Source organism: Crinia signifera, chromosome 3 (assembly GCF_055691185.1).
Source record: "Crinia signifera chromosome 3, ASM5569118v1, whole genome shotgun sequence".
NCBI classification, from domain to species: Eukaryota; Metazoa; Chordata; class Amphibia; order Anura; family Myobatrachidae; genus Crinia; species Crinia signifera.
In genome coordinates this window covers 233,036,376-233,064,057 of record NC_139219.1, presented here as the reverse complement: position 1 = coordinate 233,064,057, position 27,682 = coordinate 233,036,376, and the positions used below count along the sequence as shown (strand labels likewise).

Sequence of the window (27,682 nt, the reverse complement as noted above, 5' to 3'; positions counted from 1 at the left end):
AAAGGGGCCTACACACGTGGAGATGTTACTGAGCGATCTGAGAACTTTCGGATGTTCAGGATCGCTCAGCACACAGTGTTTTGCTGAGCGATCTGTCAGGGCCAGTGTTCTATGGTGAGAACACTGGCCCTGACTGTCAATGAACTAGATCAGCGGTTCTCAAACTGTGGGTCCTGACCCCAAAGTGGGTCCTGGCCTTCTCAGCATGGGGTCGCGACCATCAGGCTGATGACTTTTCTAATCTCAGTCATTGATTCAAGGAGTCTGAAAAGTCTGTTGAATTGTCTGTTATTTTAGACTCCTCCCATCATTCTGTACCTCCACAATGCTGCCACGTGTATGTGCTGTCTGCTGACTACACATGTGATGTGATGACCTTCTGCAGTAACTTGCTGGGGTCCTGTAATTATTTTTATCATCTGATGGGGTCCCAGAGCAAAATAGTTTGAGGACCCCTGTACTAGATTTATCCACCATGCTGGATATTAATCGCTGGGCGGTAGCGACACATGGTAAACTGGAGAGTGATAAACAACCAACCAATCAGCTACTTCCTGACATTTTTCAAACATACTCACACATTTTATCACTTTTCAAGCGTAGTACATCTGGCCCAATTTAATTACAGAGTTAAATTAAGAAATGCCAGAAGAAGGTGAGCAGAGGACATTCATGTTCTTATTTAGGTCCGTTCGGCCATGGGTATGCGTTTGCACGGGTCTGATGCTTTTGTAATGCACATTTCTGGACTGTTCGCCGGGTGCACGTACCCAACATTGCGGGCGGTGGGCTGGAGAGGACGTGGGGCGGCGGCCTGGAGTACTTGAGAGTCACTTTATATAGGCCTGGGGTACCTGAGAGTCACTTTATATATGAGTGTACGCACCACATCTTTCGATGGTCGGCAACCATCAAAAGATGTGGGAGGTTCCCCCTGGCCTGCAAATGGATATTTATGTAAAACGTGCACGGCAGGTGAATGGGGCAGGGCGGCCTGCCATTCGCAGGGCAGGTTCTGGCGGACTCGCAAGAATGTGAATTTGCTTAAAACATTGTAGTCTTGCATTTGACACCCGCAATATGTCTCCATAGAGCTCCTTGAAAGATCTGGGCATCTTTGTTTAAACTCCACATCAAAATATGTATTTAGAGGTCTTTGAATAATTAGGTTGTGAAGGGAACATGGAAACACTTTCCTCGTGGCACTGATTGCCTTATTGTACATAGATTCATGGCCACTCATGTTAACATTTTACAATCATGCAGGTTTTTGCATGGAGCGCCAAGCGGCTTGTCCCATTGCTGCTATTGCCACTGGAGGACGGGTCAGGTTCTCCTCCGAGAAAGCAGTGGGCTGCTCATCTGTATTCAGACTCAGAGCAGGTCCGCAGCTAATTTTAAATTTTGCGCAGGCACACAAGCCAATCAAAGTAACTCCTGATTGGCTGCCGGATCATGAGCTCTGATTGGCTCACAGGCCAGCACGAGATTTCAAAATAGCCATGGACCTGCTCTGAGTCTGGGCAGCCCACTGCTCTCTGCCCGCATTCCCCCCCCCCCCCCCCCCCATGGCAATAAGTACTTCACTCCCCCTTGGCAACAAGCATTTAACTCCCCATAGTGTATGCAGAGTTGTTTATTTTCATTGCTAAAACACAATACTGCTTTTTGGATTCCACTATATCAATGCAAAGTGCATGGCCGAGCTGTATCTCTGAAAAGCAATACAATCCGTGTAGCACCTGGTACACATTAGACCAGTGGTAGCCAACCCTAGCCCTCGAGAATACCAACAGTTAACATTTTCCAGACAACCTAGTTGCTGCACAGCTGCACTCATTATTCACTGACACATTTTAAAAGATACACAGATGGAGCTAATTAGCTCACTTGTGATTCTGTGAGGAGACCTGTAAAACATGGACGGTTGGTAGCTCTCGAGGACTAGGGTTGGCTACCCCAGCATTAGACCATGTGGAAACAGCAAAAATCAGGAGTGGCATTGGCAAGTGTGCATATGCAGTTTCCAATGCCGGGTGCAAAGGAAAGAGAGGAGCCATTATTTTTCTTGCTGGTGATATCCTCCATCGTCCTGCATGCACAGATGAAATCACTAACAAAACACGGGAACATACATCAGATATAATGAACATACACAATAATGTCATTACGACATGACGTTATCCTGCAAATCATTAAAAAAATCATCTAGTGTGTATGCACCTATACTGTGCTTGGGGGCTATAACATCCTTGGTGAGGAACACAGAAGGGAGGGTATCTGGATGATAGGTCCACCATGAATGGTGGACAGGAACAAGGTCAACATGGACAATAGGATGACATGCACTAGGTCAACATTGACAAAAGGGCAACAAAAGCAACAGGTCACCATGGCAACGGTCGACACATGAAATGGTCGATGTGAGTTTTTCACAACATTATTCGTTCTTTGGACTTTTTCATGCTTTATAATCCACATGGACTACAACTGGGGACGGTAAAGTGTGCCAGCATGGTAAGCGAAAGAGCCATACAAGGTCCGCATTACACTAATTGGGGTCCATGATGGTAGATGTCAAAAACTTTTTGAAAACTTTTGTCGACATTTTCCACGTTGACTTATTGCTTGGCTCGACTTTTTGTCTGTCAACTTGTTAAGTGTCCACCTTTTTTTCAATGTTGACCTAGAAACTGTTGACCCTACGATCAGAAGGGAGACAGGCAGATCAATGATGCATTTAGTAAAAGCTGGTGCCCTGCATGTACAAATCAATGGCTGTACATCCAGCTTATCTTTTTGCCTCTGAAGTCTGAGTAATGCTGTTGCAATTGGGCCTCTCACAGAAAAAAATAACAGAAGTTTCATGTAACAGTAATGTGGAAAAACTTTTATAGTTTGAAAGGTATTGTTATTTTTAAATTAATCGTTTTATGAGAAACATACCCTCAAATACCCTGTAACCTTTATTTCAGGGTATTTACCTCTTTAAAACCAGTAAGTAGAGATTTTCTTTATGCAAATGTCTGCACTTCTAGTAAAGTTTTGGTTTTTACAAAGAATGTGTTCAATATCAAGAAATGATTACCGTATATACTCGCGTATAAGTCGACCCGAATATAAGCCGAGGCACCTAATTTCACAACAAACTGGGAAAACGTATTGACTCAAGTGGGACCCTCACTAGGGTATAAGCCGAGGGGGGGCTTTTTCAGCATAAAAAATGTTCTGAAAAAGTAGGCTTATACTCGAGTATATATGGTAACATGTTCTGATTTTGAAGTGATATAACTACCTACTGGGTATTTACTTAATTCAAGGCTAGCAAGATAAAAATCTCTAATTTTTAATTCTGGGATTTGCAATTTGCAATAGCAAGTAATGGCCAGTGAAGAGCCAGTAGTAGAGAGAGAGAGAAGTACTAATTTGTTTATTTAGGTTTGTCTGGCATAGTGACAAGTGATGTGAAGGAGATAACATATGTCACAGACAGGCCTGTATTTAGGATTAGAATTGTGAGTGTATATGACCTTGTGGATCAACTGATTAAGAATCAGAATCATCTTTATTGGCCAGGTATACTTGCGTATGCTTGGAATTTTTTGTGGTAACAGTGCAGCATCAATCAGGGAACACAAAGGGGGTGTGAAGAGAGGCATAAACATACATCACATACATTTCACATGTATCTAGAAAAGTTTGAGTTAGTATTTGGTATGTTCAATACGGTTCAGTTGGTGGGCAGCTATTGGGAAGAAGCCTTTTGTAGTTCTTGTCGTCTTTGCTGGGATGGACCTAAAACGTCTGCCTGACGGAAGGGGTTCAAACAGGTTGTGGCCAGGGTGTAGCTTGTCCGCCGAGATCTTTCCTGCACGTTTATTGACCCTGGCTAGGTATAGTTCTTGGACAGTGGGGAGCTCCGCATTTGGTTTCCTTCTGAAGTCCACCACCATCTCCACCGTTTTGAGGGGGTTGAGGTCAAGGTTGTTTCTGCTACACCATTTAGTTAGCCGATCCACCTCCTGTCTGTATGCCGACTCGTTTCCATCCATGATTAGGCCGATAACCATTGTGTCGTCTGCAAATTTTATAATTTTTACTGACTGTTCTGCTGAGGTGCAGTCGTTTGTGTAGAGGGAGAAGAGCAGGGGGGAGAGGACACATCCTTGAGGGGCAGCGGTGCTAATTGTGCATGTGTTTGAAATGAATGCGCCTGCTTTCACCGCCTGTTTCCTTTCAGTCAGGAAGTCAGTGATCCAGGAGCATGTGGGTTCTGGGACTCCTAGTGAATGGAGTTTTGGCTCCAGGATGTGAGGGATGATAGTGTTGAATGCCGAGCTGAAATCAACAAATAGTATCCTTGCATAGGTGCCTGGACTGTCCAGGTGCTGTAGAATGTGGTGCAGCCCTAGGTTGACTGCATCCTCGACACTTCTGTTTGCTCGGTAGGCAAACTGCAGGGGGTCGAGGTGAGCATTTGTAACAACTCTCAGGTGGTTCAGCACCATACGTTCAAGTACTTTCATGACCACCGATGTTAGTGCAATCGGCCTGTAGTCATTGAGGTCTTTCGCAGTTGAGCTCTTGGGAACCGGGACGATAATTGAGCCTTTGAAGCAGGTGGGGACCTTGCACATTTCTAGTGAAGTGTTGAAAATCCTGGTAAAGATTAAGCCGTTGTACATAAAATGTTGTGCTTTTTCTTAGAATATATCTCTGCCACTATGAAAATTGCGTCATTGTCTTGTCACAGGAAAGAAAATATTGTCTCTTTGTTGGCGCACTATCATTGTCTTGTCTTCTGATGCAACTGTCTTTATTTACCATGTACTTGTCTTAAATTGCCCTGTACTGTAATTCATTATCTTCTTGTACAGTATTTCACTCATCTATGTATTGTCAGGCGCTGTGGAACCATTGTGGAGCCATATAAATAAACTATAATAATAAATACAGTAATGCCATACACTACTACTTTCATCGAACCATCAAACTAGTTTATTTTTCCATCCAACTACTTGGTTGGTTGGTTAGTTGGTTGGACTAAAAATCTGGTACTGTATGGAAGCAAGTGACATTCAGCAATTTGCTCAAAACCCAATAAATGGGCAAAAACATTTAGTTAAATTGTTTAAATCAACCAGATTCAACTACAGTACCTTGTCTAAACAACAGTTTTTGTCCATTTTCAGATTTTGGGAGCAAATAACTGAATTCAGTACCAGATTTTTATTCTATTCAACCAACTAGTTGGATGGCTAAATTAAAGTGTCACAGGTGGAGGATTGGATGGAATCGTGTGAGTTACTGGGACCACAGATGAATCAAGAGAGGTGGGGTTAAAACGAGCAGGTTTAATAAATGACTTGTTCATAAATGGAAATACTCAAATACTTATTTGAGGAGAATGGGAGGACAACATAAACTGGAAGCAATAAGTTCTTGCGGAAATAATGAGGCAGAGGACGTTAACAGTGGAGACCAGTAGATAATACTTGCAGTTGAACGGCGAGATCGGTGGCTTGAATAAGGCTGAAATAAGGAATGGACCCGAAAGCGTCGGTCGGAGAGGAGCAGCGAGCAGGATCGGACTGGATCAGCGATCTGAGGTGCCGGGCTGCGGCCACGGAGCACAGGGCCAGATTGGGAATACCAAGGCACTAGGATAGTCAGGAGGTCTCCCAAAGGTGCAGCTGGCTCAAGAGACTTTTTGTTCTGACACAGGTTTGCCTAGGCAGCCGCCCTAAGTACCCAGGGAATGGCTGCCATTGGCTAGAAGGTCAGGGAAGCCAGGAAAACCTCCCAACCTGGCCAATGATAGTTTGCCCATACTGTAGCCCTTAACAAAGCCTGAGTATACTGCGGCTCCCCACAGCGCCCTCGGCTCTCTCTGCTGCCAAACACGGCCCCAGACTCCCACTGGCTGCTGCCACCTCCAGGGGATCCCTGCACACAGGACAGCCGGCGACGGGCACGGACAGGTGAGTAGACCACCCGCCGTGTCCCGCGGCGGCGACCTGTGACAGAAAGTTGGTCTAATGTATGGCAAGCATTAGGTCAGTCCAGCTTTTTATGACAGTGGTCCCAAAATGCAGTCCTCAAGGCACTCCAACAGTCCAGGTTTAATGACTATCCAGGCTTAGGCACAAGTGTCTCAATATGTACCTTAGTCAGCTTGGTTACACCATCTGTGCCTTAACCTGAATAGCTATAAAACCTGGACTCTTGGTGTGCCTTGAGGATCATGTTTGAGGACCACTGCTGCAGGCAAGGCCAAATTAACAATGGGGCAGATGGAGCTGCAGCTCAAGGCCTCCATGTAAAAATAGTTCCATCATCATGACAGCATGCTGATTAACAGGCAGACACCATTTGGCCATAAATCATAAGTATTAAAATGATATTTCTATTTTTCACACTTTATATATGCAATTTTTGTACTTTATATATTTAAGGAGACATTGGGGCTTATGGTGTATGGGATCTACATGCCTACATGGCATTGTCCTCACCTCCTCCTCATCTCATATTAGGACCTTTAACACTTTCAGATTCAGGCCTATAAGGTTCTAAATCTGTCCATGGCTCTAGGGCAGTGGTTCCCAACCCTGGTCCTCATGTACCCCTAACAGAGCATGCTTTCCATGTCTCCACACAGAATCACAAGTTAAATAATCAGCTCCACCTGTGGATCTTTTCAAATGTGTCTGAATAATGAGTGCACCTGTGCACCTGCTGGGCGACCTGGAAAATGTGCACTGTTGGGGTTACTTGAGGACCAGGGTTGGGAACCATTGCTTTAGGGCATTAGAGAAGGCTAATCAGTACTAATACCTGCATGGGTGAGTTAAAAGCTGGTCAGCCTTTATGGGAAGTCTCATGGAAAAGGGAGCGAGCTGCTGTCTTGCAGAGAAAGAAACATCATTGTAGCCTTAAGTGATTGATGTATGGAACTGCTGTTTCTGAGAGTTGGACATAAGGTCTCCTCATACAGAGAACTTTATGTCTAGTCAGAGCCGGACAGGCTGCTGTAAGAAAGTTTACCCTAGGGAGATGGCATCCTTATCCCAATCTCATACCTCCCAACTGTCACGATTACAGCGGGACAGTCCCGATTTTCGGGTCCTGTCCCGCTGTACCACCCGCGGCAGGCATTGTCCCGCTGCGGGGGGTGGCAGTTGGGAGACCCCCCAATCTAATAGAATAGACGCTGTGCGCATGCGCACAACGTCTATTCTCGTATGAAAATGAGGTCACGGCTAATTAGCATAAGCCGCGCCCTCATTTGCATACACCCCGCCCCCTTTTCGGGCGTCCCTATTTCATCAGCACAGAAGTTGGGAGGTATGAATACATAGGTCCGTAAATCAGTAATTGAGCACCAAAATGCTGTCAGTACAACACCAACTGATAAAGGAAAAAGAAGAACATTAACATAAAGGTACTGTACACACAATTACAGTATGGTAAACCTGTTCTTAAATTGTATCCTTAAGCAGATGACTATATGGTAGACATTGCCCTAGAGACAGCCTTGAGAGATTTCCAATTTTCTCAGTGAAAGTTACTATGACATTTTGTAGTTTGCACAAAGACATGAAAACATCTAGGCCCTTATACTGGTTCACTCGCAAAGGCAAATTCCTTCTCGAATGGACAAAACCATGTGCACTGCAGATGTAACGTGTGCAGAGAGAGTTAAATTTGGGTGAGGCTATACTGTACTTCAAAGTGAGATCTATATTGCAGTGTAAAAATAAAGCAGTCAGTATTTTCCGTGCACAGAAACAAAATGTCACTCCAATGTAACTCTATCTGCACATGTTACATCTGCCCCCCTGCACTGCACATGGTTTTGGCCATTTGAGAAGGAATTTGCCTTTGCGAGTGAACCAGAATAAGGGCCTTAGTGTTTGGAAATGTCCAAGTGTAAGGTTGTGAGCAAGTGTGGCTGGGTGTGACTTTCATGGAAAGCTTATTCTATATAAAGACACAAAAAGGCAAGACAACAGTTGAAAAAAAGCAAATACACATTGGCTGTGTGCAAACATAGGGCCTCATTCTGGTTCACTCCTTCTGGCAAATTCCTTCTTATATGGACAAAACCATGTGCACTGCAGGTGGGGTAGATGTTACTTGTGCAGAGAGAATTAGATTTGGATGGGGTTTTACTTCACAGTGAGATCTATATTGCAGTGTAAAAATAAAGCAGTCGGTATTTACCCTGCACAGAAACAAAATAACTCACCCAAATCTAATTCTCTCTGCACAAGTTACATCTGCCCCTCTGCAGTGCACATGGTTTTGTCCATCTAAGAAGGAATGTGGCAGAAGGAGTGAACCAGAATCAGGCCCATCATTCTTACTGAGCTCTTTAAATAAGGTTTGCAGCTAATAAGCACATTTACAGACACTAGTGAGATAATGTTCCATTCATTTTACTTTCTTACGTGATCTTATCACATTATAGCAGGGTTGCATAACCGGGTGTGGTATAATTCACCGAGAGGCGGGATTCCGACAGTCATTACTCAGACGTCGGAATCCCGACTGCACAGCGGGGGGAGCGTGATGAAGCCCCTTGGGGGCTCGCTGCACTCGCCATGTTGTGGGCACGGTGGCGAGCTGCGCTCGCCACCTATTTTTTTCTCCCTCTATGGGGGTCGTGGACCCCCACGAGGGAGCAGTCGGGATTCCTACGTCGGAGTAATGACTGTCAGAATCCTGACTGTCGGGGAGCTGTCTGGCACCCGTGTAACCGACCCTCTCCATCAGGGTGAAAATGCTCTGTTCCTGAACTTCCCTGGTAATGTATGATTGCCAACACCAGGGAAGTCCAGGAACAGAGTATTTTCCCCCTCATGGAGAGGGCCAGGTAGGCAACCCTGCATTATCGAATACATGAATCCCTGTACAATTCCATGCCAGGGCTGTTGGCTAATCTGTGTCAATAACACTAATTAGTTGTTTATTTTAAATGCAATATTATAAACCAGTGCATCTGCTTCTTGCATGGAGACGTCTTACAGTCATTGGGGCATAAGACAAGTTAGAAAAGGGAATTTAATTGCATTGGTGATAAAAATGAAAAAGGAGTATACTATGATTTGTTTCTCAGAAATAATATGATGTACAAACATTTGTCTAGCACACACTAGCCAAATATCAAACTATATAGGTGGTGTCCTGCTGGGCAAACGATATAGTGCATACATGAACAATATCAGTTATTGGGCCTGATTCAGACCTGATCGCTGGGCTGCAAATCTTCGGAGCCCAGTGATCAGGTAAAGGCCTCCCCGTGCCTGTGCAAGGCTGCGAATGCGTTTGCAGCTGTGCACAAATGGGGAAATCCATTTGCAATCACTCACCATTGAATGGATTCCCCCCTGTTCGCAGCTGCCGTGTAAGTAGACTTGCATTTTATGGGGCACTCCCAGAAAATGCCAGGTTGCTGCACCCAAACGGCTGCTGGCTGTCAATCATCTTGGGAATGGCTAGCCATTGCTGGCTTTGTTCGCAGTGGGACCACGCACATTCGCATTGTGTACTGTGTGCACGCATAGTCATTTGATATTCTTCAGGGTTGCAAATTTGCAGCCTTGCAAATGGGTCTGAATCAGGCCCATTGTTTAGTGACATCACTGGGACCCTCACTATGCATGCAGTTTCTGATAAGACGCAGATGGGGTGCCAACCCGAGGCACCCCTCCAAGTGTTATGCGGCACCCCAGGGTGCCAAGGTACACAAATTGGGAACATTTGGTCTATTGTAAGGCAAACTTATAATAATTAATAATTTTCCCTGCTGAGTTGATGGAAGCTCTGGCATATGGGTTACATCTTGGTCAGCAGAGTGACACACTGGGCCAGCACAGAGAGATATGACAGTGTCAGCCTCCTTTGTCTGCATTCCGGAGGCACTCTCTGCCCCTTAAGCTGGGTACACATATATACAATCGTCGGGCCTTTCTTCCGTTCTGGGCCGGCCGGCCGTCCAGATTGTATAGGTGTGTACGCTGTCCCGATTCCCTCTGTATGAGCATTATACGTCCAAAAACGGTCTTGTCCGTCCCTACTCGGTCGGTCGAAGGTTCAGTGCTGTTTAATATTCATCCGACAGGACGGGCCCATATCGGAACAAAAGTGCAGTGTGTACGCACGTTCGATCGATATGCTGGACGTTCTTGCGACTATACTGCCAAAGCTGGAATGCCCATGTGGGTGTTCTGTAGCTGCATGATCTCTCCTACAGCAAAAGAAGCGTTCACCTCTCCCCATGTATATTTAAATAATCATAATATACATGCACCCATCTTTATAGCAGGTCACCATATCTGTCCCTAGTCAGGGGGGAAGGTGTCTACAGTCAGCCGGCAAGATGACTTTGGACAGATACGACAAACTGCTATAAAGACGGGGTACGCGACTACAGTCAGTTTGCTGTATCTGTCCATAGTCACCCTGCCGGCTGACGCGTACCCCGTCTTTATAGTGGTTTTCAAATACAGGGTCAAAAGCCAGTTTTGTGATGTGAGAGCAGTACATGGCTCCTTGTAGGCATATTGTTTGTGGCACTGAACACGTGCATGGGCAGGACATTTGAGCGCTATTAACCAATCACACAGTTTTCTCTGCACGCGTGCAACAGGTTTTCTATGCTTGCGACACAAAAGAATCTTCATTCTGGAGAAATACGTGGACGTAAACAGCAGAATACACACTCTTTCCTTTCACTCTTTCCGTTGGTGAGTACTCAACCACAGTTTATTCTTGTTATGACAAATGCTTTATTGATGTATGTTGTGTGTATCATGAAAGTAATGTCCATTATGTTTTATTTTTGGACAGACATTTCGAAAATAGCTGAGAAGAATGTCAAATTTATGAAGGAGTTCATTGAGGCCTACAGAGACCAGAATTGTCTCTGGAACAGCAAATCCAGGGATTATTTGAATAGGCAGAAGAGAGCTGTAGCTCTCTTACCAGCACTGATGTAAAAAAGGAAATCACTTTTGTTTCAATTCTGTGCTCACGCCTCTTTGTTTTGGTATGCCCTTAACCGAGACCATTATGATAATTTTGTTTATATATATCGTGTCAATAGCCCAAATCGAGACAGTGTGTACGGTGGTACAATCTTTTTTTTGCTACTGTTTGGACAGGAGTACTTCGGCCGTCGCAAGTAAAATTGTACAGGTGTGTACGCGCGTATCGGCTGGTGTTTCTGGACAGTCGGTCGCGTCTACGGTCGGTCAAACGGTCGCAAGAAAACAGGAATTGTATAGATGTGTACCCAGCTTAAAGCAGCATAGAATTCGCCAATAGGAATGTGTTGTGTGTTTAACACTTAAACTGAAAGTAGAACAGAGTGGATATGAAATATGCCGTGTGTTCTATGTGATAAACCAGATTTAAATATACAGTGACAAGGAATCACATACACTGGATAAAGATGAAGTCTTTAATTTGTAGCAAGCAAAGCAGCTTACCAGGTACTCAGCATAAGAAAGTATAGTTACAGCATTGCAGTGTACAGATGTCACAGTATAGTACAAACTTTTCAGAAAGCTTCAGTGATCCCTACCGTAACCCACTCCCTGGGCTATTACTTGGGCAGCTATTTCACCATCAAGAGTAATGACCCCTTGCCCTGGAACCACTTTTATTAGGAAGCCACAGGTGCTGCTTAATTAGCCCAACTTTGATCCGCTGTGAAATGGGCCTTATGGTTGAACACTTACTTTTAACTAGACAATCCAAACAATGAACTTGATACAGCGTGAGAAATATATTATCACAGAAACAAGGTTAAAGGGTATTTACCAGAGTGCTTGACTTCTGCTAGTGTATCCCTCCAGTGCCTGAATGAGGCACTGGAGGGATACACTAGCAGAAGCCAAGCACTCTGGTTAATAGCATATATATATACATATATATATATATACATACATATACATATATACACACATATACACACATATACATACATACAACATGTGGTTCAGCGCTCTGTTTTGCTGAATAATGGTCACCGGTGCCTTCCTAAGTATAATACATGCAGAGGGGTGCTTCACTGGGAAGGACTACAGGCAGCACTCAGTGGGCTTGTAGTGAAACAGATGGTGATGTTTATTTAGTCATATTGACGTTTCAAGACATATATGTCTTTTCTTCAGGATAACAAACATCCTGAACAAAAGACATATATGTCTTGAAACGTCAATATGACTAAATAAACATCACCGGTGGCCATCATTCAGCAAAACAGAGCGCTGGACCACATGTTGTATGTATCAAAACAGAGTGCTGGACCACATGTTGTATGTATGTATGTATATATATATATATATATATATATATATATATATATATATGATGCGTCATTTGGTCTACAGCATGATGGTCGACAGTCATTAGGTCGACATGGGTCTAAGTCGACATGGGAAAGGTCAACATGGTTCTAGGTCGAAAGGTCGTTAGTTCGGCAGTGTCTAGGTCCACATGGGAAAGGTAAACATGGGGTTTTTACTGTTTTTGGAGCTGACATGTGCTGACAGGCGGCATTTCATGCCCTACCATCCACTAGGGTGTGGTGGGAGAATAAAATATTGTGCCGAGCGTAGCGAGGCACCGCGTCTGATGCATTGCGAGCGATGCGAGGTGATGCAGTGCACTTTAAACTGTGTCCATGTTGACTGTGTTGACATTCAGGTAAAAAACTGTGAAAAACCCTATGTCGACCTTTTGACTATAAACCTAGACATTGTCGAACTAATGACCTGTCGAACTAACGACTTGTCGAACTAATGACCTTTCGACCTAGAATCATGTTGACCTTTCCCATGTTGACCTAGACCCATGCTGACCTTTTCACATGTTGACCTAATGGTGTCGACCTAATGACTGTCGACCTTTATGCTGTAGACCAAATGATCCCAACACACACTATATATATATATATATATATATATATAAATAACCAACTTGTTCCGGCACTCACTAGTTCTCCCTTTGTTTGTGCTCCGGTGCCCACCTGTGACGGATTGTCACTTAATGCAGCAGGTACAGAGACAAGGCGGCACTCCGAAGGCTTGATGCAAATAACACGTTTATTGTTTCAAAGTGTCATATACCTGTTTTTAATGCTGCACGGATGGCAGACCGATGGTTTGCCATCCTCTCTTTAAATTGGCATTCTGTCTTCCCCACATAGTATAAACCACATGGACAAGACAGAACAGGTTCCCATTAACATGTACTTCATGATTTGTGGTGTATGTTCTGTCTTGCCCATGTGGTTTATACTATGTGGGCAAGACAGAATGCCAATTTAAAGAGAGGATGGCGAACCATCGGTCCGCCATCCGTGCAGCATTAAAAACCGGTACTAGTGATCAACCAATGGCGCGGGATTGTGTGAATGCCCACCATAGTATTGCAAGTATTAGGTTTAAGATTGTTGACCACATACCCCCTTCAATTAGAGGTGGTAATAGAGGGAAGAAGTTATTACAACTTGAAAGTAAAAGGATTTTCCGATTAGACACCATTGCACCTCAGGGATTAAATGAGAACCTGGGTCTCCATTGCTTCTTGTAGATGAAATGAATGATAACAACAATATTATTATTATTTTTTCCTATAACATAAAGGGTCTATACAGTGTTGTCACATGTTGGTGGCAACATAGTATTGAGACTTACAAGGTTTAAAACATAGAACCTATATGTATATATATTTTTTCATGCCTGATTTTATGTACTTTGTATTTTTTGTATATTTTACATCTTTTATGAATTTTGTATCTCGTGTACCTTATTATTTTTTATGTGGTTATTTTTGTATTTATGAGTTATAATATTTATAGCTATACAAGTATTCTTTAGATTGCATGCGTTTTAAGATGTACTGTTTTCTTCTACAGTGCCTGTCCCCGACGTTCACTTCTCTCCAGCAAAGCGCACACGTGCATCAGCGTCTATATGCGACGCATTGTTACTATAGAAATAGACGCGGAGAAAGAGAGTGCGTTCCAGGCTTCTTGTGATTAGCACATCACTGGGCCCACGCAATATGCTGATGTACACGCTGGGGGTGAGATGTGAGATGTGCCAGGAACAGACACAGGTGAATGCACTTTGTGTTAGCACTTGGGGGTGGGGTTATGTACGGTATTTAAGTCTGTGTATATGTGACTGTGATTATCCCTGACGACAGGCCTGCGTTGCCCAAAACACGTGTCGGATATGAAACAATAAAAACGTGTTATTTGCATCAAGCCTTCGGAGTGCCGCCTTGTCTCTGTACCTGCTATATATATATATATATATATATAAGGGGTAGAGACGGATGGCACTCAGCAGGATTTGCGTTGGAAATAAACAGACCACACTTGGGAACTTCTGCCAACGTTTCAAATCTAATTGGATAGATTTTTCGTCAGGGACCTGACGAAAAATCTATCCAATTAGATTTGAAACGTTGGCAGAAGTTCCCAAGTGTGGTCTGTTTATTTCCAACGCAAATCCTGCTGAGTGCCATCCGTCTCTACCCCTTATTTACATGCTTGCTTGCTTGCTGTTGTGGAAGGGCACCAGAGGTATTATTGTCATTTGGAGGAGGAGTGCCAGCCAATTTCTACATTTATATATATATATATATATATATATATATATATATATATATATATATTTATATTTGTTGGGTTGTTTGGCACTCCTGTTGAATAATGCAACTTGCCCGGTGCCTTCCCATACAATAAACTGCTGGAAGATGCTTGAGACCTATGGCAGGGTCAACAAGTAAGAGGCGGCACTCCAAAGGGCTCCTGTTACTCAAATCATATTTATTTAGTGCTAAGAAAAAAGGTCTACAGCGTCATCTGTCGACATTTCAAGGCCGTGTCGGCCTTTTCATCAGGACGTGGGCTTGAGAAAGTGCAAAGTGCTTTCTTTTTTCTTTCTTCTTCTACTCACAGCACTTTGCACTTTCTCAAGCCCACGTCCTGATGAAAAGGCCGACACGGCCTTGAAACGTCGATAGATGACGCTGTAGACCTTTTTTCTTTGCACTAAATAAATATGGTTTGAATACCAGGAGCCCTTTGGAGTGCCGCCTCTTACTTGTTGACCCTGCCATAGGTCTCAAGCATCTTCCAGCTATATATATATATATATATATATATATATATATATATATATATATATATATATATACACACACACACAAATAAGGTCGGCACTCGGTCTTGCTGGTGAGGGGACCGCGGTGCCTTCCAGAAGATTAGTAGATAACCAAAGGAAAAACAGGCGGCACTCAAGGATTTGTAGGTGAAAAAATACATTTTGTATTAAAGGTGTCACATCAGTTAGCCACAGACACACACACATACATATATATAAAAATACATATATATAGATTATCCACAAGAACTGCAGCACTCCAGCAAATTTGAAATACCGTTTCAATACATCAAACTGTAAGTATTTTCTTCAAGCTAACAATCTGTACAAACAACATACCCGTGTCTACCTCACCCAGCATGCATGCCAGATTCAGTGACGCCATCAACTCAGCTCCATATATATCATAGCTGGTGGTCGGCACTCAGAGACATATATATATATATATATATATATATATATATATATCTTTGATATATGACCAGCATGCTGCAACCAATAAATTACCACTTGCTGGGGTGCCCGCCTTCAACGTTTCGGGCTTTAATGCCCTATATTGATAAAAGAAAAAGAAAAGTTTTTTTTCTTTTTTTTGTCTTTATAAAGGGCAAAGCCCAAAACGTTGACCCAAACCATTGTCTTTTAATTGATTGAAATGACAAGTCTCTGAGTGCTGACCACCAGCTATGATATATTTTTCCATTCAGGAAGGAGGGCACCCCAGCAAGTGGTAATTTATTGGTTGCAGCCTGCTGAAATCTCATGGCTTCAGTACTGTGTACAATTACAATTGCAGTTTGAATCCACCTCTAGATCACCTTTCATTAGACATATTGAAGCAACTTACTTCAGGACCAGAAATCTAATTTATTAATTGAATTAATTTGCAGTAGTTCTGTCATTTAGAAATCTAATAATTAACACAGTCAATGAAAGAAGTCAGCATGTACAATACTTCCCAGATGTTTCCAAGAACAGATATTGAAACCAAAAAAGTACACACTGAATTCAAATCATGTGCATCTTACCGAGAGACGCTGGCCTAGCTGCCTTAGGAGATGCCCTCTTTGGAGAGGACTCTGGATGTGGAGCCACCGGCTGTACAGGCCTGGTCTGTTTCGCTGCCAATTTCTTTAAACTTGCTTGTCTCTTCTCAAACATTTCCTGAACATCAGCCAGCTTCTGCAACACTTTCTGAACACATGCCTAGATTGAGGAGTACATGTAAAATATCATTTGGAAAAAGTTTTAGAAAAAATCTGATTTTTATGAATGTGCAGAATTATGTCTCATTGCTCATTATACATTATTGTGAGCACAACTCATGCAACCAACAAACAGTGGACAAACAATATGGAGACATCTATACAAAACTTCTTCGTAGGACATTGGGGCACCATATGTGCCCTGTATGCTCCGTAGAATTGTATAGGAGGAATGCCGAATCATGACATGTGGTTAACATTAGTCATGCTCATCAAACCAATAGGTGACAGTACGTGCTTGGTGGATGTGGCACTGTGATCCCGCAATACTGTCACAAGTTAGGAAAGGAGTGCTGCTGTGTGGAGTGGAGTTGAGTACTCAGGGTTTAAGTAGGAATTAATCATCACTGAACTCAGAAATCCTTTTTAGATTAAACTAACCACGGGCTGAAGTTAACAGACAGGTGATCTACAGTTGTTCTGTTGTGTGGTCTTATACGTACAATTACTGCATGGAAAAATGTGCTTCCGCTCACTGTCCCTTACTACACGATGATGCAGCTGTGTTAGCCATAATTCTAGGCATCCAGGGCAATCCAACATTTGTAAACAAGACCCTACCCATGCTGACATGTTACTTAATGCAGGAGCTACACCTGTGTGGAAGCCCTTGTTTGCAATATACTTCAGCGTCCCTGATTAATTCCTGTGTTTCCACTTTTTGTACACTACATGTAAACCACTAAGAAGGCATGTAACCATTGTATCAGAATTCAGAAAGTCAACATGTACAACTGTCAACATGGTCATAATGCTGATATAATGGGGTAAATCTAATTAGCCACAATGATCTTGTGGATGTGAGTCATCAAAGCAGTGGCCGCCGTAAACTTTACATCAGCCGAGATCTGCATAAAAGTGCTAGTAGCCCCATAGGCAGGCCTGGCGACAGGGGGGGTCAAAGGGGACAACTGACCCGGGCCCCAGCGATCAGAGGGGCCCCAAAATGATCCCCGCTTATGCAGGGTCACTCGTCCCTCCCTGCACCCAGCCGCCCGGCAATCAATTGCTGCAGGCGGCTGGCACTTGATTCCCCTTCCCCCTTCCAGCCTCCCAAACAAGAATTTTCGTGGCCGCCGCTGGGACTCGGGAGAGGGGATGGGGCTGGACGCCGGTCGGCACATGGAGCTCCCGCCGGCACCACTCACACACTCACACTGACATGAGCCTGCTACTGAAGGCTCCCGGACGCCGCTTGCAGACACTGACATGAGCCGGTTCTGCCGCGGAAGGCATTTTACAACCTTCCGCAGCAGCACCGACTCATGTCAGTGTCTGCAAGCGGCGTGCAGGAGCCTTCCGCAGCAGGCTCATGTTAGTGTGAGCGGTGCCGGCGGGAGCTGCATGTGCTGACCGCCGTCCATCCCCAGGCAGCACAGTAAGAGCCCACCCCTCACCCGCGTCCCAGCGGCGGCCGCGAGAATTATTGTTTGGGGGGGCTAAAAGGGGGAAGGGGAATCAAGTGCCGGCTGCCCGCAGCAATTGACTGCATGTGCCGCTGTGAACAGAAATTTTACCTGGCTGTCTGGTAAACGTTATCCCCCAGAGCAACAGCATGTAATCCTCGCAGGCATTGAGCAGGTGATCCTCACTGGGCATGAACTCCCCCATGGGAACAAGTATGCACTCCCCCGTGGCAAGGAGCATGTAACCCCCTGGTAAGGAGCATGTAACCCCCTGGTAAGGAGCATGTAGGTAAGTGGCACTTATGTGGCATAATATGTAATGGGCATTATGGCATGTGGTATAATATGTAATAGGCATTATGGCATGTGGCCTAATGTGTAATGGGCATTATGACATGTGACACAATGTGTAATGGGAATTACGGAGTGTGGCATAATGTGTAATGGGCATTACGGAGTGTGGCATAATGTGTAATAGGCATTATGGAGTGTGGCCTAATGTGTAATGGGCATTTTGACATGTGGCCTAATGTGTAATGGGCATTATGGTGTGTGACCTAATATGTAATGGGCATTACGGTGTGTGGCATTATGTCTAATGGGCATTACGGTGTGTAGCATAATGAGTAGTAGGTATCAGTTCAGAAGTGATACTGTCTGCGCTGGGGCAGCCATTAAATGGGATTTCTTGCCATCAATACGCCCACCATCCATCCCTGCTCCACACAACTACTAGTGATTGAGGGGGTGGGAGGGCCCCCAGAAATATCAGTGCATGGGGCCCCAAGATTTCTGTTGCCAGCCCTGCCCATAGGGCTCCGAACACTTTAATGAGAAGTCGGGGAGATTTTAGTCCGCAAAGGGTGCGCGTTTGGGTGCCTTTGCCGGCGTTATAATGCCACACCCATTGCGCACAATAGGACTGACCCCTGTGAATGTGACCAACCACAATGTGGACATTACTGGGTGATAACTTAGGATAGTGAAAGTGCTCTAACAGCAGAAAAACATTATGCCAACATACAGTACAGTATGTCAAAGATCTGATGTCAACATTCAGATTAACATTCTGTAAGTCGATATTTTGTACCCCATCCACCAACAAGGACATGATGCACTTGTGTGGAAGATTATCCTGGTAGTGGTTGTTGCTGATGCAGGATCACTAAAGGCAAAGCACAATGCTGGATATTTATTTTATATTTATATTTATGGGACTTAAAAGAAAAGATGTAATATGTATAAAATAAAGGACTTTTACAGATTTTCGACATTGCCTTTCTATATATATATATATATATATATATATATATATATATATATATATATATATATATATATATATATATATATATATATATATATATATATATATATATATATATATATATATATATACACTGTATGCCCCCAAACAGAACCACTTTCCAGTGTTCCCTCCCTTGTGCCTCTTTATAGAACAGGTCAGACCAGATGAGTCAGGAAGTGGGTATAATGGCATAAGCTACAAGCAGACAGCTGCCAGGGCAAAGCATGTAAACAGTCTGACCTCGGAGTGTTCTAATCTCTAGCTGGCAATAAGACAGGAGTATTCCTGACATTTAAAGCTAACAGCAATATTTTCCATTATAAATAGAAAGAACTACATATTTTATTAATGCAAATCTCAATACCATAAAACATTCTTACTATTAACTGTAGGCATACAGTATATACTAGTGGGCTGTTTGCACAAAAGAGAAATGTAGAGGTGCTAGACTGATGTAATGTGAGTATGGTAAAGTCACGGGACGTGCAGTAATGACCATGACTATTTAAATATGAAAAGGTTTGTTGGCTGCAATGTAGGCAGACTCATACAGTGTGCGTCTTTCTCTGTGAAACATAATACTTATAAACACCACATGCACAGTTCACAGTATCTGGACATAAGGTTGACAGGGGTAAATTCATTAAGCTCGGTGAAGTGATAAACTGTCTGGTTTTTATCACCAAGGAGCCAATCAGCTCCTACCTGTCATTTTCATACCTCCCAACTTTTGACGCTCTGTAGGCGGGACGATGCTCCTGCGCGCCGGAGGCGCGTTGAAATTTTCGGGGCGTGACCTAATTTGGGGGCGTGGTCTATACTCGCGGCTCTTCCGCGAGGCCACGCCCCCATTTTGCCGCTATGGGGGCATGACCCAGAGGCTCTGTGAGCCTCTAGCCATGCCCCCAGTCCCCTGGCTGCGGGAATAGACGCTGTGCGCATGCGCACAGCGTTTATTCCCCGCTGCTTAGCAGCTGACAGGGGGGACTCCCAACAGCCCCCCCACACCACGGGACACTGCCGCCCGCGGGTGGGACATCGGGACAGGCCCTGACAATCGGGACTGTCCCGATAAAATCGGGACTGTTGGGAGGTATGCATTTTTCAAACCAAGCCTGTAACTTCACGGGTAGGAGCTGATTGGCTGGTGTTAAAAAACACAGTTTATCACTTCACTGAGCTTAATAAATCTACCCCTCAGGGGTAGATGTATGAAGCAGTGATAAGCGAGGAGAAGTGATAAAATGCCTGGTTTAAAAAGGAACAGTAAGAAGGTGATTGGCCAGTGATAAAATACCAGGCACTTTATCACTTCTCCTCCCTTATCACTGCTTCATACATCTACCCCTCAGTGTCCATATATATCGACAGTCATAACAACTGTAAAGTCGACACCAGAATCTTGGCATAGCTTAAACTCGAAGTGGGCACCAGGTTTACATACACAAAGTCTCGAAAGAGTCATAATATTGACTTCTTAAATGATGCTATATGAAATGTCAACATTCTGATGATGCCGACGGTTAAGGTTATGCTGCAGTTGGAAGTTACGAGAAGGCTACGGGATGGAGGGAGAGGGTTAGGTTTGGGGATAGGGGAGAAATAATCATTGGAATGTTGCAGCATCACAAGTCTGGGCTGTATGTCACTGTCACGATACAACTTGGACCCAGAAGCAGACCCTGGAGCAATGGCAGCCGCCAGGAAAAGGTGAGACCACTGGGGATGGTTTGTCAACAGTTCATTATGCCAGCATAGCTGGGAAGATATGATGAATGTCATGTCGATATGTTGCATGTTGGCATCTTTAAGCCTGTTGTCTTTAAGCCACTCCAATAAGATTGTGATATGGATGATCACATATATGGAAAATTACCACAATTACAGTAAATACTAAAATAAAAGTGGTAGAAAGTGAGAATGCCTTGTTCATGGCCAGCTCAAGGGTAAAGCTGAGTACATACCTGACAAACATGCTAAATGTAGCTAGGTCTAGACATCAGCACTGGAACAGGGGGAGGTGCAAGTCAAGAGTGGGGCTGAAATCTACAGTCCATACAGGCAGGGTCAGGATGGAGATCTGACTCTTTCTGGACTGCTTCCTCCCCACGGCTATTCTCCCCCTGCCTCCAAGGTGCCCACCCCCCTCCACCCAACCGATACAGTGTGGAGCAAGTTACTGTGGCCAGAAGGCTAGCAGCTCCTCTGGCACCATCCCTGCACCCATCTCACCTCCCAATTCATATGTTCTTTACCTCTTCCCCCTCACATGTGCTCTTTAATTCTTGAGTGTAATCGAGTCATGAGTAATACTGCACAGTTACTGGCCGGTGAGTGCAGATTGTACCGGTAACTGATGGCATTCAGCCCTACTGATCAGTGTTCCTTTAGGAAACTGAGAAAACTTTCTGCCAGAAAGGAATACAGAAAAAAGCCACAATGTCTACTGTCCCATATGGTAAATAGGACAAAATAAATCTTTCAAGATAGTATTCGCCCTTTGTAAACGTGTTATCGCCTTGGGTAATCATTTCTAATCTGGATGTCTGTTGTTTCAATTGTAATGGAAAAAAAATGATATTTTATCCCATTGCAGGGAAGTATAAGGACTTAAATAATCTAGTGTGCTAAAGGTGTACTCAGACAAAGATAATGTCTACTTAGGGATGGTCATCCTAATTTTAGAAGAGACATTATTCAAAGGTGAATGCACTTTACTCAAGAACATAAAAGAGCTTATTTATCACTAACTATTTGCAGCATACTCCGTAAAAGCAGATGCTTATGGGAGGATACCTGCAAATATCTAGTATCACCCGCATGTTTGCAGGAGGGATCACAGCTAATTTTATAGATATCTGCTGCGGTATTCCATTTCTGACTGTAATAAGCAACTCCCATAGGGTTCTCTGGAATATGAAGCAGCAAAGTCCACCTGACGATGGTATAAGCCTGCTGCAGCCAATGAGCTACACTTAACAAAAGTCATTGGGAAATGATTCCTACAGAACCCTTCCTGGAACAATCGCCATGCATGCACTGTAGTGCATCTACAGTCTCTAGGTCTACAATCATATGGTCGACCACTAATGGTTTTTAGGGTGTCCATGTCGACATGCACTCGGCACACTATTTTATTCTCCCTCCACGCCCTAGTATCCACTAGGGTAGGGCATGAAATACCGCTTGTTGGCGCATGTCGGCTCAAAATTTAGGGTCACATATCTACCTTTTTTCATGTTGACCTTTTGACCATGTCGCCCTTTTGGCCTGTGACCTATTGACCCTATAGACCTATTGTCTGTCAACCTATTGTCTGTCGAGTTTTAAAACCTGTCGACCTTTTGACTGTTGACCAATAGTGGTCAACCTTATGACTGTTGACCTAGAGTCATTCTATGATCAGTCCGGATACACACTGAAGTGAACACATTCCCTTTGGAAGCTCCTGTCCCTGTGTGAGCTACTTCGTGCATCTGGACAGTGTACCCACATCCTGCAATGCTATTTTGGGTGCTAAAACACACCCAGATCACTTTACAATTATTGATAAATGTCCCCAAAAAGAATTGAAATAAACACACATATGTGTCCTTATACAACGTTTCCATGATGCATACATACGGGCACATGCAGGATTAAAAAAAAAAAAAAGGGACCTTTTTCTTGCTTTACATCCACGTGGACTTCAACTGGGAACAGTAAAGTGTGCCAAGCCCAGCGAGGTACCTCGCCTGAAGCATGGCAAACTAAGCAAGCCATGTGTGGGTATGCGGTACACTATTTGGGGGTCCATTTACTCAGGTGGTGAAAATGACACCTTTTTTTTCATGTCGACTTTTCTTCACTGTCGACCTTATGCATGAGGTCATTTTATTTGTATTGACCTTTTGGTGTAGACCTAGACATTGTCTGTGAGCTGATCCACACCCATTTGTACTAACATGTACTACTGTATACAGGCCAGAGATAATGGAAATCAGGAGTATAGGAGAAATCAGGAGAGACAACGGAGCCGCCTGCCTCTGGGCTACAAGCCCTGAAGGGGCACCTTTATGTACAGCAGCATCTCTATGGGTCACAGCCAGGGCCGGTGCAAGGCACCAGAGCGCCCCAGGCAAGTCGGGGTGGGGGCGCCCCGGTGTCTGCCGCCCGGGTACCTGTCCTGCGGCGCTGTAAAGCTGGCGGCGGCAGCGGGGGGTCCCTGCAGTCAATAAGAAATAACCAGCGCTATCCGCTGGGCTATGCGGAAGTGCTTCTGTTTTGGAAACACTGGCCGTACGGCGCACGCTGATTGGCTGAATCTCAGCCAATCAGCGTGCGGCCAGTATTTCCAAAACAGAAGCGCTTCCGCATAGCCTGGCGGATAGCGCTCGTTATTTCTTATTGACTGCAGGGACCCCCCGCTGCCGCCGCCGCCAGCTTTTACGCACATATACGCCGCAGAACAGGTACCCGGGCGGCAAGGGGGGGCGAAATACCGCCCTCCAGTGGCCGGCGCCCTAGGCAAATGCCTAGATTTGCCTAGTGGTGGCGCCGGCCCTGGTCACAGCAGGGCGGCAACAAACTCCTACTTGCCTCCAGGTGACTGGGATGAACGTACGTAGTTGTTAATTGCTCTCGTACACACCGTTGATTTTCAGATATTTTCAGAAAGAGGTAATTATATAAACTGAGAGAGGGGGAAAGGTGATGGGCTTGGGATAGTGGGGCACCAGCTCTAGATGCTGACAGGAGGGAACCATGTTACATATCAAAAGCTCTGGGAAAGAAGACAAATGATAGGCTGTGTCAGGAAGTATGCCTGCCAATGAAAGCTGTGAGTGGTGACACCCCTCCAGCACTCACTGCATGCAGATATTAGCAGGATTCTATAAGAGATCTAGATTTTTTTTTCTACCGTTTAAACATTACAAGATTCTTACCTTGATTTCAGGGGTGATGATCATATCGTACTTGCGGTAGAAATCCGTTGGATTAGACAACTGGTGCCCTTTGGAGTTTCCCATGAACTTCTCAATATCTCGTAGAGCTGATTCTGCACCATCTTGAGATTGGCACTTATCCACAGCCTGAGAAGCCAGGAGGTAGATTCCATCTTCACACCACTGGTTAGCCTGTTAACATGCATAGCAATAGCATTAGCCTAAATGATGCATCTCTGAGAAATTCAGACACTTTGGTATTACTATAAATGACGTTTACAAGACATTAAATAAAGAATTGATTGTTGGTGCTCAGAAATTTGCAGAAAATGTTACACACAAATGTTATACATAATATATATATATATATATATATATATATATATATATATATATCATTAGCTATGATGTATAAGCAGTGGTCAGGTTCCTAAGAAAACCAGTTGTTAGTGTAGGACTTGCAGTGAAATGGGGTCCCATGGCGATGGGCTGCAAGCTTAAATGCATTGATCAATTCATGAACTAAAACCCCATTATTTATTTAATTGATTGATTATTTGAATGTTAAGGTGAGTTAGTTTGTTGTAGTGAGTGCTGGGCCCCCTGTGTTTGTATTTACTAGAGTGTGTGGTCACAGGCCACTGCACCCCATCCTGGGAAGTGGGTGCTGTTTGCACCCCATTCTTAGGAATGGCGAGTGTGTTGGTACTTCTGTATCTATCTATCTATCTATCTATCTATCTATCTATCTATCTATATATATATATATATATATATATATTAATTTGAGGAAAATATTCATGCAAACTTCCACATTATTAATACACAAAGTACAAAAAACACTCTTAATATTTTCATTACTATAATGGTATTGTAAAAAGTAATGTCTATATTGAAGAAGAATGGATGGTGCAGGGACAGGTTGATACTTTTTAACCTATGGTGAAATATAAAAATATATGAAATATATGCCTTACTGTGTTATTTCCTGACAGAGAGTGTGCAGGGCATTATGGGAACACATGGTGTAGTTACTTGCGAGTCAGAATTTCCATTATTATTGGAACAGTTTGTGGTTACAGCTTCCTGTTGGCATTACTTGAAGTGACATGAGACATAAAGGTCTTCAGTGTGGTTTATTACAACTCATGGTCCAGATTCAGGCATTGCAGTTACAATATGAACATACTGTCCTGATGGCCATAGTTTGACATTTATACCAAGAAGTTGGTAAGCATGCCCCACTTTGAATGGAAGCTCACCAGGCAATTTAAGGTTTTTTTAGGAGAGAGGATTGGTCATTGTAAGTGTCCTACTGTTTAATACTACCGTGGAAGACATGGCACACTTTCATTGGCGTGATCAAATCACTGAAGCAGAGTGGCTACAGGCAGGGCCGACGCCACCACTAGGCAAATCTAGGCATTTGCCTAGGGCGCCGGCCACTGGAGGGCGGCATTTTGTGCCGCCCGGGTACCTGTCCTACGGCGCTGTGTATTTAAATCTGGCGGCGGAGGCAGCGGGGGTCCCTGCAGTCCATTAAAAATCACGAGCGCTATCCGCCGGGCTATGCGGAAGCGCTTCTAGTGTGAAAACTCTGGCAGCACGGCGCACACTGATCTCAGCCAATCAGCGTGCTGCCAGTGTTTTCACACTAGAAGCGCTTCCGCATAGCCCGGCGGATAGCGCTCGTGATTTGTAATGGACTGCAGGGACCCCCGCTGCCTCCGCCGCCAGATTTAAATACACAGCGCCGCAGGACAGGTACCCCCCCCCCCCCCGGCACCGGGGCGCCCCCACCCCGACTCGCCTGGGGCGCTCCGGTGCCTTGCACCGGCCCTGGCTACAGGGCCCATGTACCAGATTCCAGGAGACCAATATTAGGGGGTACAGTATGTACTGTATAAGCAGCAGATGCATACAATATACCACTCTGGCTGCACAAAATGAAAACATAATTTCTATAATGCACTCACCTTATCAAGTTGCTGGTGTAACTCCAATGATTTTCCCAGGATGTCATACTTTTTCTTGGTCTCATTGGTGAAGTCATCACAGATGCGCCTCAGTTCTATACATTTTGGCCTTATAGAGTCCACGGCGTAGTGGTTATTATGTATCAGCTGATCTCCATGCAGTGCGTGCAGCTGAGCTTTTTCCAGTACCCCCTGGTGAATATTAGACAAAAACTAGATTAAAATGAAACGTACCATGAAAAAAAATTAGATTTTGGAACTTTACCCTAGAAATACCTAGGGCCTTATTCTAGTTCACTCTTAGAGGCAAATTCCTTCTTAGCTGGAGAAAACCATGTGCACTGCAGGGGTGCAGATATAACAGGTGCAGAGAGAATTAGATTTGGGTGAGTTATTTTGTTTCTGTGCAGGGTAAATACTGGCTGCTTTATTTTTACACTGCAATATAGACCTCACTTTGAAGAAAAACCCCACCCAAATCTAACTCTCTCTGCACCTGTTATATCTGCCCCACCTGCAGTGCACATGGTTTTGTCCAGCTAAGAAGGAATTTGCCTCTAATGGTGGGTACACACTTGTACAATTTAGACTGTATTACAATTTAGACTATATATATATACAATTTAGACTATCTGCATACAATTTAGACTCTATAGTGCAGATCTGCACTATATAGTCTATGCAGCCAAGACTTTATGGCTGCGATACGGGAGCGCGCATCGGGATCGCAAGGGTTAAAACCCATGCGTTCCAGATGAGATTTTGATTATATAGTCAAAATCTAATGCACATTGTACAAGTGTGTACACACCATAAGAGTGAACTATAATAAGGCCCATATTGCATACTACAGTGTAGTGTACACTATAAAAGCCTTTTTTTTTTCTGGGAGATGAAAGTCATGTACAGTGTGTGCAACTTTATATGCATATTCATGAACTCAGCCTAGCACATAGGCCTTACTTTTATATATCTCTGACTTAAATAAAAGGATAAAGGAATTTTAATTCTTATCATATGTTGCAAAATGATTGGGGTGGAACAGTGTAATTGAATCAGACAGATTTTTCCCCCCCATGCCTCAACTACCCTTACCTTCCGGCCAAAGAAAAAATATTATTTCTGCGGTTCAGTGTCAGACTGGGTCATGAAGGGCCCACCAATGGAATGCAGTGGTAGGGTCACAGGTTTAGAGGTGTAGCCAATCTCTGGAGGGGGTATGGCCAGCTACTACATTGGTGTGCATGGGCTGAACCCTAGATAATATATATAGTAAGTAATGCCAGTGCATACATGATAATATGCCAGATTAATAAGAGCAATGCCCTGTAGAAAATACACCACAGCCCTGTGCAGTATAAATGAACATGTTAATGTTATCTTATACTGCACATAATATTTCATCTAAGTGGAACCTGGTTCCTAGAGGAGAAGGGGGGGGCCCAGGCAGTTGGAGTTGGGTTCCCCTGTACACCTGTGGACCAGTCCAACTCTGCTACTGTTATGCGGGGTACACACCAGGACGACCCGCTCACGATGCACATCGTGAGCGGGTCGTCAGTGTCTCGTCCGACCCGCTCACGATGACGCGGGAGGGCACGACCCGCTCACGATGT

General features: G+C 44.1%; 1 protein-coding gene across 4 annotated transcripts in view; it reads right to left on the bottom strand.

Moving 5' to 3' along the window:
* Positions 1 to 27,682, bottom strand: part of MCF2L2 (MCF.2 cell line derived transforming sequence-like 2) — a 316,747-nt gene that overhangs the window by 195,989 nt on the left and 93,076 nt on the right. For all 4 annotated transcript variants that reach the window (XM_083177641.1, XM_083177640.1, XM_083177642.1 and 1 more), the window contains exons 11-13: positions 26,067 to 26,258; positions 24,091 to 24,282; positions 16,214 to 16,391 (exon numbers count right to left, since the gene is read on the bottom strand). In XM_083177641.1, the coding sequence (XP_083033767.1) occupies positions 16,214 to 16,391; positions 24,091 to 24,282; positions 26,067 to 26,258 (562 nt within the window). The remainder of the gene's footprint in view (positions 1 to 16,213; positions 16,392 to 24,090; positions 24,283 to 26,066; positions 26,259 to 27,682) is intronic.